The 17,073-nt window shown below is 40.6% G+C and overlaps 2 protein-coding genes across 4 annotated transcripts; both read right to left on the bottom strand.

Annotated features, from left to right (window-relative positions):
• Nucleotides 1–2,700: 2,700 nt before the first annotated feature.
• On the bottom strand, nt 2,701–4,088 carry LOC132159728 (hatching enzyme 1.2-like). 2 transcript variants are annotated; one of them, XM_059569317.1, is made up of 5 exons: nt 3,956–4,088; nt 3,801–3,879; nt 3,538–3,678; nt 3,337–3,454; nt 2,701–3,238 (listed from the first exon to the last, which is right to left on the bottom strand). In XM_059569317.1, the coding sequence occupies exons 1-5, from the start codon at nt 4,022–4,024 to the stop codon at nt 2,848–2,850; spliced, it is 798 nt and encodes a 265-aa protein (XP_059425300.1). In that variant the 5' UTR covers nt 4,025–4,088; the 3' UTR covers nt 2,701–2,847. The 2 variants fall into 2 exon arrangements, with proteins under 2 accessions (XP_059425300.1, XP_059425301.1); XM_059569318.1 differs by having other exon boundaries at nt 3,337–3,450; nt 3,534–3,678.
• A 10,376-nt stretch (nt 4,089–14,464) lies between these two features.
• Nucleotides 14,465–15,844, bottom strand: LOC132159731 (hatching enzyme 1.2-like). Of its 2 annotated transcripts, none has more exons than XM_059569319.1 (5): nt 15,724–15,844; nt 15,565–15,643; nt 15,302–15,442; nt 15,101–15,218; nt 14,465–15,002 (listed from the first exon to the last, which is right to left on the bottom strand). In XM_059569319.1, the coding sequence occupies exons 1-5, from the start codon at nt 15,790–15,792 to the stop codon at nt 14,612–14,614; spliced, it is 798 nt and encodes a 265-aa protein (XP_059425302.1). In that variant the 5' UTR covers nt 15,793–15,844; the 3' UTR covers nt 14,465–14,611. The 2 variants fall into 2 exon arrangements, with proteins under 2 accessions (XP_059425302.1, XP_059425303.1); XM_059569320.1 differs by having other exon boundaries at nt 15,101–15,214; nt 15,298–15,442.
• Between the last annotated feature and the right edge of the window lie 1,229 nt (nt 15,845–17,073).

Here is a 17,073-nt window from a genome sequence, read left to right on the forward strand (position 1 = left end):
CAGTTTGTGCACATATGACAGGATTTTTCAGAAAAATTAATACAAGACGTAGTCAGCCAGACGATGAACATTATTAACAGCAATTATTATATGATGCAGTCACACTTGTAAATGTGGCAAATGTGGTAAATCCTGTGGCAAAACATAAAAAAACAAATAGAGACATCATTAGCATAGCTGCTGGTCCAACAAAGTAAAATTAATTAGTTTAACCCAAGCTAAAGAATAAGAATGCGCATTTGATCAGATGTAACTACACTCACAATTTAAGAGATACATTATTCGAATGCTTGGCGAAAGAGATGCGTTTTTAATCTAGATTTAAGAGAGAGTGAGTCTGAACCCCGAACATTATCAGGAAGGCTATTCCAGAGTTTGGGAGCCAAATGTGAAAAAGCTCTACCTCCTTTAGTGGACTTTGCTATCCTAGGAACTTCCAAAAGTCCAGCGTTTTGTGACCATAGGGAGCGTGATGGATAACGTGGTATAAGGCTAGTTAGGTACGCAGGAGCTAAACCATTTAGGGCCTTATAGGTTTGTAATGATAATTTGTAACTGATACGGAACTTAATAGGTAGCCAGTGCAGAGACTGTAAAATTGGCGTAATATAATCATATTTTCTTGACCCGGTAAGGACTCTAGCTGCTGCATTTTGGACTACCTATAGCTTGTTTATTAAAGAAGCAGGACAACCACCCAGAAGTGCGTTACAATAGTCCAGTCTAGAGGTCATGAATGCATGAACTAGCTTTTCTGCATCAGAAACAGATAACATGTTTCGTAGCTTGGTAATGTTTCTAAGATGGAAGAATGCAGTTTTTGTAACTTGGGAAATATGATTTTCAAAAGACAAGTTGCTGTCTAATATAACACCCAGATTTTTGACTGTAGAGGTAGTAACTGTACATCAGTCTAGTTGCAGATTGTAATCTACAAGATTCTGCGTACTGTTTTTTGGTCCAATAATTAATATCTCTGTCTTATCCGAATTTAATAGGAGAAAATTATTGGCCATCCAATCTTTTACATTTTTAACACACTCTGTTAGCTTAGATAATTTAGAAGTTGAATCTGGTCTCGTTGAGATATATAGCTGAGTATCATCAGCATAACAGTGGAAGCTAATTCCGTATTTTCTAATAATATTACCAAGGGGCAACATGTTTATTGAAAGTAGAAGGGGACCTAGGACGGATCCTTGTGGCACTCCATATTTTACTGGTGATAAATGAGATGACACCCCATTTAAGTAAACGAAATGGTAGCGATCGGACAGGTCGGACCATCTTAGAGCCTTGCCTTGAATACCTGTATAGTTTTTTAATCGATCTATGAGTATGTCATGATCTATGGTGTCGAGCGCAGTACTAAGATCAAGTAAAACTAGCAATGAGATGCAGCCTTGATCTGACGCGAGAAGCAGGTCATTTGTAATTTTAATTTTGTGTTCCTGTAGCTCAATTGTTAGAGCAAGTTTGGGGGTTGATTCCCCGGGAAAACATGATAGGTACAAATTGAGAGCCTGAATGCATTGTAAGTCGCTTTGGATAAAAGCGTCTGCTAAATGCATAAATAAATAAATAGTGCAGTTTCTGTGCTATTTCTTTTAGACATAAATGGAAGATTTTAAATAGGCCTATAATTTGCCAGTTCACTAGGATCTAATTTGGGTTTCTTAATAAGAGGCTTAATAACCGCCAGCTTGGGACGTGACCTAGAGATAACGACGAGTTAATAGTATTGAGAAGCGGTTCTTCGGCTACAGGTAACAGCTCTTTCAGTAATTTAGTGGGTACAGGATCTAATAAACATGTTGTTGGTTTATACAGTGATAAGTTTATTTAGCTCTTCCTGTCCTATATTTGTAAAGCACTGCAGTTTATCTTTGGGTGCGATGGATGAAACTGAAGTGTTAGACGCTGTAGAATCTACATTTGGATATTGTATTTCTTATGTTATCTATTTTATCAGTGAAGAAATTCATAAAGTCATTTCTATTAAACGTTTATGGAATATTTGAATCAGGTGGCGTCTGGTAATTTGTTAATTTAGCCACTGTGTTAAATAAAAAGCTTGGATTGTTTTGGTTATTTTCTATGAGTTTGTGGATATGCTCTGCCCTAGCAGTTTTTAGAGCCTGTCTATAGCTGGACATACTGTTTTTCCATGCAATTCTAAAAACTTCCAAGTTAGTTTTTCTCCATTTGCATTCAAGACTACGAGTTTCTTTTTTGAGAGAGTATTACTGTTATACCATGGCACAGTACGTTTTTCTCTAACCTTTTTCAATTTGATGGGGCAACAGCTTCTAATGTATTAGAGAAAATAGTGCCCATGTTGCCAGTCATTTCGTCTAGTGCTGCTCTCATAATCTTAGAATAAATTGTAGGCCATATCAGGAGAGATATTCTCCTAGTTGATCTTGACATACTGGTCATGATCACAGTTTTTAAGGGACAGATTCCCTGACTGAGAATATGAAACATCAGCATCATCAGCTGTGAAAATTAAACGGAGAGTTGAGTGCTAATATACTCCAGGAATCAAGCAGTGATTGGGCCTCCTTTTATAATGAATGATGTTGCATTCCTGACAGAACTTATGCTAAAACATTAATTTCTCCTAAAAAAATACAGCACTTTAATGCTGCAATCAAGCATTTTCTAAAATTTGACATTGAATTATAAAGAAAATATGAGTTTGTCTTGCAGTTTAGCTTTATTTTTCCCAACACACATTTTAGTAATTCAACACCATCAAAATACAAAAACATAACCTTACACCAATTTTCATCTACATATTAACTATCCTGATAATGTGCATTGGTTGTATGAAATGTGATATATTCAACATCCATACAGCTTGTTGATCCTCAGGATGTCGATGTTGGACATTCCCTGCCTCTGTCCAATTTGCACTGTTCTATCAGGAATGGGTGTGATGGTTTCCAGCCCAGGCTGGATGGAGAAGGCTGTTCTTTCATAGTGCATGATGGAAGTGTAGTCGTATGGAGTGTTTTGGTTGTTGGTGTTTTGTTTCTGGAAGTTGTAGGCCATATCAGGAGAGATGTTCTGCCAGTTGATCTTGACGTACTGGTCACGATCGCTCCTGGTTTGCTCATGGTAAAAGCCCAGGGCATGATTAAGCTCATGCTGAACGATGCCGTTATACACACAGCCTTGCCTGTTGAAGGAGACCACCTGCTGACCACCAGTTCTGCCAAGAGAAGAGTAGCACCTGAGAGGATAGAAGAAGTAAAGAGGATAATTATTTATTTATTTATATAAATAAGGACTGATAAATGTTTCTTGTGAATGCTGTATGATTGTTCTCACCCATCTTTGTTCTCAATACTGATGTAGTCGGCCTGAGTTGATCTGGCCACAAAGCGGATGCAGGTTTTGGAGTGAAAGGTGGACATGGCGTTCGCAATCACTGATCTCTCATAACTGGCTGCAAACAAAAAGGACAACAGACTTAAAATGAGATCTACATGAATCGTAGATATGTTCAATTAATGAAGGAGATTCACTCACAGAATTCACTGCTCACTATGTAAGGGACCTCCACTATGTTTTTAGAGTTTTTCTTCCAGAAACAGTTGTTGTTAAAGCAGTAGAGAGCATTTCTGGTTTTGGGAAACACAAGATCTCCTTCAATCAAGACTTCAGAAGATCCTGCATTTAAAGAGAAACATATTTATGAAATAATAAAACATAACTATACATCTCGACTGCAATTTACCACTATTTTCTGAAACACATTGATGAATTTATAAGAAATCTACAAGGTGCCTGACCATTGTTGGACTCCAAAATCCTTGTAGTGATGTCCAGAGGTTCAGGTTCTGACACAAACACTCCTTCAAACCTTTCCTCCTGGAGACAGAAACAGAGATGATAAACTTTTTTAGGAACATTCCTAATTTAAGGGAAAGTCTAGGCCTGATCTTACCATGAGAGAAGACGCCTGTGAGACGCCAAACAGCAGCAGCAGAATGGAGAGGGAGGCTCTTGTGTCCATGTCGTCTCAGTGTGTAGAGATGTTCAGGATGCTCTTGTGCTGAGTTTTGGTGTCTGTGAGCGATTCTGTCAAGACTTTATATTCACCCGAGTAGGTAGGTCTACTGGAGGATTATGGGTAGGGTCTTAGCATCAAGAGTCTAAAATGTGTACCTTCAGGGAGGAAACTCAGACCTCACCTGTTGGTCCAAAACTTTTCGAAATAAGTTCAAATACCCTGGTTAGTTTAAGTAATCCACTGAAATGGACTTTACTAAGTGCCAAAAACAGTGGTGTACAGGGAGAGGATTCATTGGTAATATACTTACAGTTAACTAGTGGTGGTTACATAACTTAAAAAAAATAATAATTACCTTAGTTTAGATGATTGCTTCTGTTTCTAAATAACCAACAGATAAAAACAGACACAACTAAAGTATTTTGAGGAAAAATGACTTAATAATATTATTTCACCATGCTACTCTTCATTTTAATTGGTAAAATGTCTTTCTTAAAAACAACAAGAATTTCAAATGTAGCAATGAAACCACCTTGCTACTTAGAAAGACAACAGCTAATAGCGTGTATCTTAACTACTTGCGACAAGGCTACTGCATAGTGCTCATTCCAATATGCAGCTAGCAGTCAAAGAGGAGTAGCAGTTAAACATTTTCAAAACAGTAAAAGATTTTGGCATTAGAAATAATGCATCGCATAATATTGGACTGCAGTTATATCTTATCAAATACACATCATTATTCTTCAGCTTGGGTTAAACAAATGAATTTTACTTTGTTGGAACAGCAGCTATGCTAATGATCTCTGTATTTCTAGCTAGGATTTACACAAGCTTTAGTCTGGATCCAGAGCACCTGAGAAAAGATGATGCCAACCCCTCAGAGGACCTCAGATGATGCCAAGTCTGAAACAACATACAGAACTACCAAATTTTGCTAAATGTTTGATTGCATCATACAATAATTGCTATTACTAATGTTCATCGTCTGTTTGATTACGTCTTTAATTTATTTTTCTGTCCATTTCTACAGTATGTACATAAACCGAGTCACCAATGGTAAGCTACTACTAAATAATGTAGAAACTATTTTTCTGTAAAGTTTCTTTGCAGCAATTTGTAACGTAGAAATCACTATACACATAAACTTGAATTGAATTGATTTTAACATTTTATTTGACAGAAGTTGTGTATTTTGCGTTGTACTCCAGATGTTATATTTGCATTGTAGTCCAGATAATATAATATTTTTATTATGCAACAACAAAAAAATGCTTTTAATGTGCCTAATATGATATTAGCTACATTGATAAATTGTCCTTAACCTCTGAAAAAAAAATTGCTCGAAACTGTTCTGGCATTGCACGATTGAGTTCTCTTACAAGAGTTGTCTAGTACTGCGTCTTAGCTAAGACGCTACGGGAAAATTCTCTTTTCACGATACACTGACAGTGGCGGTTCTAGACCAATTTTACTGGGGGGGGCCAGGCTGGGGCCAAGGTTGTTATCAGAGGGACACATCAACACTGACAAAAGTGTTCAAAAAATATAAATACAAAAAAATAATACATAATAATACAATAACACAAAGTATTCCAGTTGCAGTCAAAGTCTTTATTGATTTTTTTTTTAAATGATAATTTACAAGGAAATCAAACAAAACATCCTTGTTGGCTTCAGCAACAATGCCGTGTTCAAGCCTTCAACATAGCTATTTCAGCATAAAACAAAGTATTTATTTCAGTAACAATACTGACAATGAAAACAAACGATATAAAACAAGTGCATCCACTATAGCCTTTATAAGGTTAGTCTAGATGGTCTCTGTATCCCAGTCTACTTTCCTATATAGGAATTCAAATTACAGCAACTGTATTCTGCGGTTTTGGTGATTTCTAGCAAAACGATCAACAAATGACTCAAGATTTAAAGCCTTTGCCCTCCTTGACTCAATGCTCAGTACACCCAGATTGCTTAACCTGTCATCATTCATGGTGGATCTGAGGTACGTTTTCACCAGCTTTAAAGTAGAAAAACTCCGCTCACAAGAAGCAGTGCTCACCGGGATCGCAACGGCTATTTTGCAGAGTCTGTAGAGCTCAAAAAAAAACTTCTCTATATGGCTCAATGAACTGTACCAGCTCCACTGTACTGGAGGGTCTCTGCATACCGGTCTGCATTTTCCTGTCCAAGATCCTGCTAAACTGATGCAGTTCATGTCCCAAATCCTCAATACTTGAATCATACAATCGAGCAAATGAGTACAGAGCTGTCTCTTTTAGAAATGCATCATTTTTAGGGTTTAGAGCCTGGATGCTGTTCATTATGTGACAGTTTGTCCTGGAAAAACGCCTGTTAATCTCACCGAGCATCAGATCAATGATAGGATAGAAGAAGGTTGTGCGAAACCCGTCTTTACCTTGTTCCGACTCTCTCTAACCAACAGTGGTCATCACACAGTGCTCACCGAGTTTAGAGCTTAGCATTTTTTGTCGTTTTGCCGGTGGCTGTGTTGCATCACATTGTCCAGAAATGTTCAACACCTCATCCCAAACATCATCAAAAAACAATTCCTGCCTGAAATCATTTAATGTCTGAACTAAAGCTTCAACTAAATCTACAGCTTTTGAAATATTAAGAGTCGAGGCCTGTAGCATATCAGAGAGAAGTTTTGTTTCTCCAAACACTTTACGGAGAGTAACAAGATGCACTATGAACTCAAGATCTATCTGTGCCAGCAGACCTCGAGCCTCAACGGATCTTTCACCATTATGTTCTTGGGCTATCTCTTGCAGGAGCCGCTTGAGGGCAGGCAGTCGATCCATAATGTTACGTAGAGCTATAAATCGGCATGCCCAACGTGTGTCACTTAATCGCTGAAGCTCTCTTGGTGCCCCTTCATACATCTCTCTTTGTATAGCTAGCCATTTAGGATGAACAGCTGATCCAGATGTGAACATGTAAAGTTTCTCTAGTAAAGAGAAAAACTCCTCGGCCTCCGGGACAGCTTTGATTGTATCTACTAAAACGAGGTTTAGACAGTGGGCACTACAATGGATATAAAAAGCATATTTTGCTTGCTCTTTGATTCTTGCCTGGACTCCAGAATGCTTACCACTCATGACAGAAGCCCCATCATATGCTTGACCTACCAGGTTCTTTTTATACTCTAGGCCATGACTTTCTAGCATGTGGATTATTTTCTCACTAAGACTTGCTGCATCCAGCTTCTCTGTGGACTCAAAATGGAGAAAACTTTCCTGGATAGCTCCATTGTAGTAATATCTCAGCACCAGAGAGATCTGTTCCTTTTTCTTTACATCTTTTGTTTCGTCAGCCATGATGCTGAAGACTTCAATGCTTTTTACTTCTTCTGCAATTTCAGTTCGAACCATGTCCGCTAAACAATCTAGAACCTCATTCTGGATTATTTTGCTTGTATACTTTGCATTATGAAATGATGTTAACCTTTTTTTAACAGCTTTATCATGGTTACCAATTGTCTCTAGAATTGCCATGAAGTTACCTCTGTTATCAGAGTCTACAGACTCATTGTGACCTCTTTGGGCCATGTTTTGAGTTGCAGTAAGTAGCAGCAGCACTTCCCCTATAGTTTTTATGTATTCCCTGTTTTCTCTGATCTGTCTGTTGTGTTCCTTATTTAAGACCTTTACCAGTGTTACATTAGCTGCTGCAGCTTTCTGATAATCCCGCCAGCTAACCATAGCTTGTTTGTGCCTCTCAGATCTTGCATGCATTGCAAAACCCCCCACTTTATAGGTTGCCTTCTTCCAGTTTTTGAATCCGGATGGCGAGTCAAAGACTGTGTCAGGACTATTAGGAGGGCTAAAATGTCTGCATGCGTAACAATACGCAGAGTCTGAGTTTTTTGAATACTCAAGCCAGGGGTAGATGTGGTACCAGGCTGCCTTGAAGCTCCTCCTTCTGTCCCCCATCAAAGTTCTTGGGAACAATTTAAGGTTTGGCTGCATCGGTGGGTCTTCTCTACATTTGCTGATATCTGTGGAGAAAGACAAACCCAATACATGTAAATATATATTCTATATAGACACACACTCTCTCTCACACACACACTCACACAACACATACACACAAAATAAAAGGTAAACTTGTTATACTAATCCACACATGATTATAAAAGGGTATCCCCTCTGTATTGTGTAAATGTTCGGGACATTGATTAAAGTGCACATTTCCTAATGCTGCTCTCTCTCTAAATTTCAATAAGCTTTATTGGCATGACTGTAAATTTGCAAATACTGTACAATAATAAAAGTTAAATCAGGAAATGTACAAATTACAAATAAAGCAAGTAAATCAGAAAATAAGAAAATTATGGGAAAGAAATGTGAATATAACAGATGATTTAAACATAAAATTAAATTATGTAATTGATTAATTTATCTCTCTCTCTCTCTCTCTCATACACTTTATGCAAATGCTTTTCTTTTTCCACATCACAAACCTGATGGTCCAGTGCTTGTGGATGCACATGGATCCTCTGTCTGTGTCTCAAACTCTACTTGTATGTCTCCCTCAGGCTCGTCTTCACTATTAGGATCTTCATCTTGCTCTTGTTCCTGCTCTGTGGCCTTACTGCTAATCTCACCAAAGTTCACTGGCTCTCTTCCTGTGGCTCTCTCAGCCTCCTCACACATCTCTGCATCTCTGTCTGGCTCGGTCTCAACATTTGCCTTGTCATCTTTCTTTTGGGGGCAGAAATAGGACACAATGTCCCTTTTTCTCCTCATTTTGAACTATTGACAAAAAAGCTAATGAGAGGAATACACAACATCAGCAAACCAGAATATGAATATTACATATGATAGGTGCTGGCTTTCTTGGATTTGTGTTGTGATATAGTGAGCCTATGTGCTTATGTAGTACCCTCACCGCCTGATGAGGGAAGATATATTTATATATTAATACAGGACACAGAGCTGTTGCTGCTTCAATCATCAGAGTCTGTATTGGTTTTTTTTTCATAAAATGAATGTAAAAAAGTTCAATCACTCTTATGTCAATAAATGACAGTGCATCACTTCAAGAGTAGGCTAATCACAATACACAGAATTACATACAGTATTTTTCCTTTACTACTGATTAAGCAGATGTACTATGAAATATTCACTGATAACATAGATAGCATTTTACACGTGAATATATCGTAAAATTGTGTTCATATTTGCCAGAATTATTCTTTATGATACATTCTTAGTACAGACACTCATTTTCAAAGTCATTTGGCACTTACAACTTTTTTTACAACTCATTTGTGGACTTACTCTAACATTGCGCTTTCTCTCTGAGACCGCATGGTCTCCATCACTAGCATGAAATGTATAACTAGCACGCGTGACGCAGCACACATACGTGAATAGAAGCGAACTTTTACATGTCCGTGATAACAGTAAACTTAAACACTTTAAACCATGTAATTAACATTTCTTAACATCTTACATGTCAAAACACATACTCTTATTGCTTTTATGTAATTCATACCTGATGAGGGGAGATATATTTATATATCAGTACAGGACACGGAGGTGTTGTGTTGCTGCTTCTATCATCAGAGTCTGTGTTTGAGCAGCGCGCGCGCATCCCCTCCTCAAGCAGGCGAACACTCCCAAAAGGTAAAAGCAATCAAATAATCAAACGATGGAGCAGGGAACATTAATCGTCAATGAAATAACCACTAAAACATTTAAGAAATACATTCTCTTGCCGTCAAATCTTACATATCATATATTTATTTACTACTATTTATTTACTTATTTATTTACAGTTACTTATCTACTTTTGTAACCACCACACTTACATCTGGGTTCTGTTAACTAAAGTGTGTGGAGACTGGAGAGTCTTCTTCTTCTTCTCTGAACAAACTAACTTTGAACTTTCCTCTTTGTTTCTGGAATGTTTGAAGAAAATGTTCACTTCGGATTCTAACAAATTCCTCTTTCCATCTTTACAACGCCTTTACCATTACTGACGATAAAAAACGTTACTGTCAGTGTGTTATTACTATTGTAAAATAATTAAGAGAGAAGGCAGAGTGATACGTTTCAATCTGGAAAATACGCTCAGTGTTTGAGTAAAAGAAGGGTTGCTGTGAACGGTGTAAGCTCAGAATAAAGCAGTCAACAACATTACCTGACCAGAAGTTTTACTTTATAACAGTTACACAAAAGATACTAGCTTTGCTTACCTTAAATCTCAGCGGTAATTCATGTTGTATGACTCCGGTTCTGTAGACGTGTATTCCCTTTTTCCCTGCCGCGGCGCGCAACAGTCAGTGAGCTTCTGGCGTGTAACCGTCTAAAACGCTCCAATGGGGCCGGCCGACTGGAACCAAGTGCGACACGCATTTGTTCCGCCTGTCACATCAGGTCGAATTAGTGTGATACATCGTGCTGCATTGTAGCCCATTGAAGGCGCCGCGACTGATCAAATGCACAGTTGTTTGGTGTGATTTTACGATTCCAAATTTAGGGGGGCCAGAGGGGGGGCCAAGCTTGGTGACACGGGGGCACTGGCCCCCCCTGCCCCCCCCCTAGAACCGCCAGTGTACACTGAAGCAAAAAAAATATCCTTAATTTTGAAATATGCTCATTGGCTGCTCTGCGCCAACTGCATAAGCCTATCGAGCGCAGGCTGATGCAACATCAGCCCTCCATGCCACTTCCCGCCGAAACGGGTGTGGCCTAGCCCTATAAAGGGAGCTCGAAAAGGCTGACTCACCTGATTTTTCATCTCTTTAGCGAAGCTCACGCATCGTTGATCACGAGAAGAGGCAACGCGTCGTCTGATAATCATCTCAGCGGGAAGAGCCATTCCTGAAGCTGCTGGCCAACGCCGCCTTCCACTGCCGTTCCTGCTGCGCTCTCCGGCGCCCATATCCTTTTCAATTCCTTTTATCCTGTGTGTGTTCGCCCTGCGACACACACTCGTAAAAGAACTGCGTCTTTTTAAAGATGCCTTCTTGCGCCTCGTGCAGAGCCCCACTGACCGTCACGTCATCTGTGTCTCCTGCCTGGGTGAAGATCATGCAGCGCTCGCGCTCGCTGACGGGGGATGCCCTTCCTGAGCTTCACGAAGAGGTGGCAAAGGCTTGGAACGCTCCATATTCAGCGCGAACTCGTTCGTCTGTCTCACTAGCATTCTCCACACTGGATGATGCTATAAACAGGAACTACCATTCACTTCAGCCGGTGGAACAGGCGATAGCCGCATGACGTCATCTCTGCTCGCGCGGATCTTTTCTGCTGCTGGGCAGGCTGCGTCTGCACTACACACCCCGCCTCCTGCTGCTTCATCGCAACAGCGTCAGTCAGTTCTGGCTGAAAGTACCGCGCAGAGCGTGGATATCCGGTCAGTTGCGTCTCAAGGTCAATCAGAGCTGTGTTACAGCCTTGAAACCCTGGACAGCGAACGACTGGTACCAATCAGGTGTAAGCCTGGGGACTTCCTCAAAAGTGAAAATGGTGTCGACGGACGCCTCCACTTCGGGATGGGGAGCGCTGTTCGAGGGCAGACCGTTATTTGGCGGGAAAAGCTCCAACATATCAACTGTCTGGAAATTCTGGCAGTAGAGAACGCTGATCTCTAAGTGGGAGTGCTAAATACTATCACTCAGGCTAGAGCTCCGTCGACTCGACGGCTATATGCCTCGAAGTGGTCAGTATTCTCCAGCTGGTGCACAGCTCGGGGACGTTCACTCCTTAGTTGTGAGGTGACCGAGGTTCTCTCCTTCCTACAGGAGCTGTTGGATAAGGGCAGAGCCCCCTCCACGCTCAAAGTTTACGTGGCGGCTATTGCAGCGTTTTCTGAGACAACGCTCGGTCAGTCAATAGGAACGAACGATTTGGTCATCCGCTTCCTTAGAGGAGCTAGGAGGCTGAATCCTCCCAGACCTCCGTCAGTCCCTGTATGGGACCTCTCGACGGTTTTGGAGGCCATGAAAGGTTCCCCTTTCGAGCCTTTCCAAACGATTAGCCTCAAATATCTGTCATTCAAGACAGTGTTCTTGTTGGCTCTCGCTTCAGTGAAGCGTGTGGATGACCTGCACGCGCTCTCGGTGAGCCCGACGTGCTTGGAGTTTGGGCCTAATGACTCAAGGGTCGTACTCAAACCTAGGCACGGTTATTTGCCGAAATCTCTCAACACGCCGTTTCGGGCTCAGGTTATTTCCCTGTCTGCCCTGTCGGTGTCAGGAGAGGATGGAGACTCGAGTCTTCTTTGCCCCGTTAGGGCTTTAAGAGCTTATGTGTCTCGCTCCGCTGTCTTCAGACAGACTGAGCAGCTGTTTGTCTCGTTCAGTGGACGTTCCAAGGGAATGGCTGTTTCGAGACAGAGCCTATCCAGATGGATAGTTGACGCTATAGAGTTAGCTTACGCTTCCAGGGGCCTTCAGTGCCCACTGGGCGTCAGAGCACACTCCACAAGAGGCGTCGCCTCGTCGTGGGCGTGGTCTAGTGGGATCTCCTTACAGGATATATGTATGGCGGCAGGATGGGCCTCGCCGTCTACATTTATCAGGGTCTATAACCTGGAGGTTCCCTCCCTGCAAGCAAAGCTGCTGTCGGTATAGTTGAATCAGGGTCCTGATTGGAACTCTGAGATCGCAAGCGCTATGCGCCGCCGACTGTTATATGGGCAGTATTGCGTAAGACCCACATTACCACTTGGTCAGGCCTTGCCTTGATTATGTGATGTCATATTGCTGCATCTACGGACGCTGCTAGATATGGGACGGAGGGTCCCCCCCTCCTGTTCTAGGACTCTCTATGAGTCCCTCTGGTGATTGTGCACTGTAAATCCTGGGCGTCGCTTCCAGGTTTATTGGTGTGTGATCCCTGCACGCACGGCGCTTTACATTGGTTTCCCGTAGCGTCTTAGCTAAGACGCAGTACGAGAGAACTCTCGTAAGAGAACGTAATCGGTTACTAACGTAACCTCGGTTCTCTCTAGAAAAGGGAACGAGTACTGCGTTCTCTGCCGTGCATACGATTCACTCTGGTTCACTTCGGCGATGAAATAAATCAGGTAAGTCAGCCTTTTTGAGCTCCCTTTATAGGGCTAGGCCACACCCGTTTTGCGGTGAAGCGCCCTCATCGGTCTGATGTTGCATCAGCCTGCGCTCGATAGGCTTATGCAGTTGCCTCAGAGCAGCCAATGAGCGAGCGAGCCGTCTCGCCTATGGCTGTGTGCTGCTGCAAATGCGCTTTACAATAATTCAAAATTAAGGATAATTTTTTGCTTCAGTGTATCGTGAAAAGAGACTTTTCCCGTAGCGTCTTAGCTAAGGCGCAGTACTCGTTCCATCTTCTAGAGAGAACCGAGGTTACGCTAGTAACCGAGTACGTTTATTCACACTGCCAGAGCACTCCAGGTGTTTTTTTTTTTTGGACAAAATCTAATCTGGCTGTAACTGCCAAAAGAGGGGGAGAGAGTGCTCTACATTAACTACATTCACCTACAATTCCTGCTGGCCCGAGACTTGAACCCGCAATGTTTGGATTGCAAGGCCACGACTTCCTCGTAACTGTAACTTGAATATGTTTTGGTCAACAGCTAAAAAATATATAAATTGTGCCTGCTTTCAAATATGTATTTGGACCTGACTGTAGGCCTCTATTGGTAAAAAGAACTAAAAATAAAATTTGGTGATTTGGTGAAAATTTGGTGACATGCAAGGAGTGCTGACGCAAAAGCTTATGAGTGACTGATAGCAGATATGATAGTAAAAGCCCTGATAGTGTTTCAGATTTTCCACTGTGAAAATATTAACACTTTCACATGGTAGGAAAAAAAAAAACTCAAACCTTTACTGTGCTATTCATTCGTAACATCAACATTATTAACTGCGAAAATTAAATGGAGAGTTGAGTGCTAATATACTCCAGGAATCAAGCAGTGATTGGGCCTCCTTTTATAATGAATTACGTTGCATTCCTGACAGAACTTATGCTAAAAAAATTAATTTCTCCTAAAAAAATACAGCACTTTAATGCTGCAATCAAGCATTTTCTAAAACTTGACATTGAATTATAAAGAAAAATAATTCTTTAGGGGAAGTCGTGGGGAAGTCTTTAGGGGAAGTCGTGGCCTGGTGGTTAGAGAATCGGACTCCCAATCGAAGGGTTGTGGGTTCGAGTCCCGGGCTGGCAGGAATTGTGGGTGGGGGGAGTGCATGTACAGTTCTCTCACCACCCTCAATACCACGACTGAGGTGCCCTTGAGCAAGGCACCGAACCCCCAACTGCTCCCTGGGTGCTGCAGCATAAAAAATGGCTGCCCACTGCTCCGGGTGTGTGTTCACAGTGTGTGTGTGTGCACTTCGGATGGGTTAAATGCAGAGCACAAATTCTGAGTATGGGTCACCATACTTGGCCGAATGTCACTTCACTTCACTTAAGAAAATATGAGTTTGTCTTGCAGTTTAGCTTTATTTTTCCCAACACACATTTTAGTAATTCAACACCATCAAAAGACAAAAACATAACCTTACACCAATTTTCATCTACATATTAACTATCCTGATATTGTGCATTGGTTCTATGAAATGTGATATATTCAACATCCATACAGCTTGTTGATCCTCAGGATGTCGATATTGGACATTCCCTGCCTCTGTCCAATTTGCACTGTTCTATCAGGAATGGGTGTGATGGTTTCCAGCCCAGGCTGGATGGAGAAGGCTGTTCTTTCATAGTGCATGATGGAAGTGTAGTCGTATGGAGTGTTTTGGTTGTTGGTGTTTTGTTTCTGGAAGTTGTAGGCCATATCAGGAGAGATGTTCTGCCAGTTGATCTTGACGTACTGGTCACGATCGCTCCTGGTTTGCTCATGGTAAAAGCCCAGGGCATGATTAAGCTCATGCTGAACGATGCCGTTGTACACACAGCCTTGCCTGTTGAAGGAGACCACCTGCTGACCACCAGTTCTGCCAAGAGAAGAGTAGCACCTGAGAGGATAGAAGAAGTAAAGAGGATAATTATTTATTCATTTATATAAATAAGGACTGATAAATGTTTCTTGTTACTGCTGTATGATTGTTCTCACCCATCTTTGTTCTCAATACTGATGTAGTCGGCCTGAGTTGATCTGGCCACAAAGCGGATGCAGGTTTTGGAGTGAAAGGTGGACATGGCGTTCGCAATCACTGATCTCTCATAACTGGCTGCAAACAAAAAGGACAACAGACTTAAAATGAGATCTACATGAATCGTAGATATGTTCAATGAATGAAGGAGATTCACTCACAGAATTCACTGCTCACTATGTAAGGGACCTCCACTATGTTCTTAGAGTTTTTCTTCCAGAAACAGTTGTTGTTAAAGCAGTAGAGAGCATTTCTGGTTTTGGGAAATACAAGATCTCCTTCAATCAAGACTTCAGAAGATCCTGCATTTAAAGAGAAACATATTTATGAAATAATAAAACCTATCTATACATCTCGACTGCAGTTTACCACTATTTTCTGAAACACATTGATGAATTTATAAGAAATCTACAAGGTGCCTGACCATTGTTGGACTCCAAAATCCTTGTAGTGATGTCCAGAGGTTCAGGTTCTGACACAAACACTCCTTCAAACCTTTCCTCCTGGCGACAGAAACAGAGATGATAAAATTACTTTTTTAGGAACATTCATAATTTAAGGGAAAGTGTAGGCCTGATCTTACCATGAGAGAAGACGCCTGTGAGACGCCAAACAGCAGCAGCAGAATGGAGAGGGAGGCTCTTGTGTCCATGTCGTCTCAGTGTGTAGAGATGTTCAGGATGCTCTTGTGCTGAGCTTTGGTGTCTGTGAGTGATTCTGTCAAGACTTTATATTCACCCGAGTAGGTAGGTCTACTGGAGGATTATGGGTAGGGTCTTAGCATCAAGAGTCTAAAATGTGTACCTTCAGGGAGCAAACTCAGACCTCACCTGTTGGTCCAAAACCTTTCAAAATAAGTTCAAATACCCTGGTTAGTTTAAGTAATCCACTGAAATGGACTTTACTAAGTGCCAAAAACAGTGGTGTACAGGGAGAGGATTCATTGGTAATATACTTACAGTTTACTAGTGGTGGTTACATAACTTAAAAAAAATAATAATTACCTTAGTTTAGATGAATGCTTCTGTTTCTAAATAACCAACAGATAAAAACAGACACAACTACTGTATAATTGTAAAGTATTTTGAGGAAAAATGACTTAATAATATTATTTCACAGTGCTACTCTGCATATTAATTGGTAAAATGTCTTTCTTAAAAACAACAAGAATTTCAAATGTAGCAATGAAACCACCTTGCTACTTAGAAAGACAACAGCTAATAGCGTGTATCTTAACTACTTGCGACAAGGCTACTGCATAGTGCTCATTCCAATATGCAGTTAGCAGTCAAAGAGGAGTAGCAGTTAAACATTTTCAAAACAGTAAAAGATTTTGGCATTAGAAATAATGCATCGCATAATATTGGACTGCAGTTATATCTTATCAAATACACATCATTATTCTTCAGCTTGGGTTAAACAAATGAATTTTACTTTGTTGGAACAGCAGCTATGCTAATGATCTCTGTATTTCTAGCTAGGATTTACACAAGCTTTAGTCTGGATCCAGAGCACCTGAGAAAAGATGATGCCAACCCCTCAGAGGACCTCAGATGATGCCAAGCCTGAAACAACATACAGAACTACCAAATTTTGCTAAATGTTTGATTGCATCATACAATAATTGCTATTACTAATGTTCATCGTCTGTTTCATTACGTCTTTAATTTATTTTTCTGTACATTTCTACCATATGTACATAAACTGAGTCACCAATGGTAAGCTACTACTAAATAATGTAGAAACTATTTTTCTGTAAAGTTTCTTTGCAGCAATTTGTAACGTAAAAATCACTATACACATAAACTTGAATTGAATTGATTTTAACATTTTATTTGACAGAAGTTGTGTATTTTGCTTTGTACTGCAGATGTTATATTTGCATTGCAGTCCAGATAATATAATATTTTTATTATGCAACAACAAAAAAATG

This window comes from Carassius carassius, chromosome 16 (genome assembly GCF_963082965.1).
Source record: "Carassius carassius chromosome 16, fCarCar2.1, whole genome shotgun sequence".
Taxonomy (NCBI): Eukaryota; Metazoa; Chordata; class Actinopteri; order Cypriniformes; family Cyprinidae; genus Carassius; species Carassius carassius.

Excerpts from the sequence above, each read along its gene's own strand:
- LOC132159728 (XM_059569317.1), bottom strand. The coding sequence starts at position 4,024 with ATGGACACAAGAGCCTCCCTCTCCATTCTGCTGCTGCTGTTTGGCGTC. Across the intron at positions 3,880-3,955 it reads CACAGGCGTCTTCTCTCATG|GAGGAAAGGTTTGAAGGAGT; the intron begins GTAAGATCAGGC and ends TTCTGTCTCCAG. Across the intron at positions 3,679-3,800 it reads GATTTTGGAGTCCAACAATG|GATCTTCTGAAGTCTTGATT; the intron begins GTCAGGCACCTT and ends CTTTAAATGCAG.
- LOC132159731 (XM_059569319.1), bottom strand. The coding sequence starts at position 15,792 with ATGGACACAAGAGCCTCCCTCTCCATTCTGCTGCTGCTGTTTGGCGTC. Across the intron at positions 15,443-15,564 it reads GATTTTGGAGTCCAACAATG|GATCTTCTGAAGTCTTGATT; the intron begins GTCAGGCACCTT and ends CTTTAAATGCAG. Across the intron at positions 15,219-15,301 it reads CATAGTGAGCAGTGAATTCT|CCAGTTATGAGAGATCAGTG; the intron begins GTGAGTGAATCT and ends TTTTGTTTGCAG.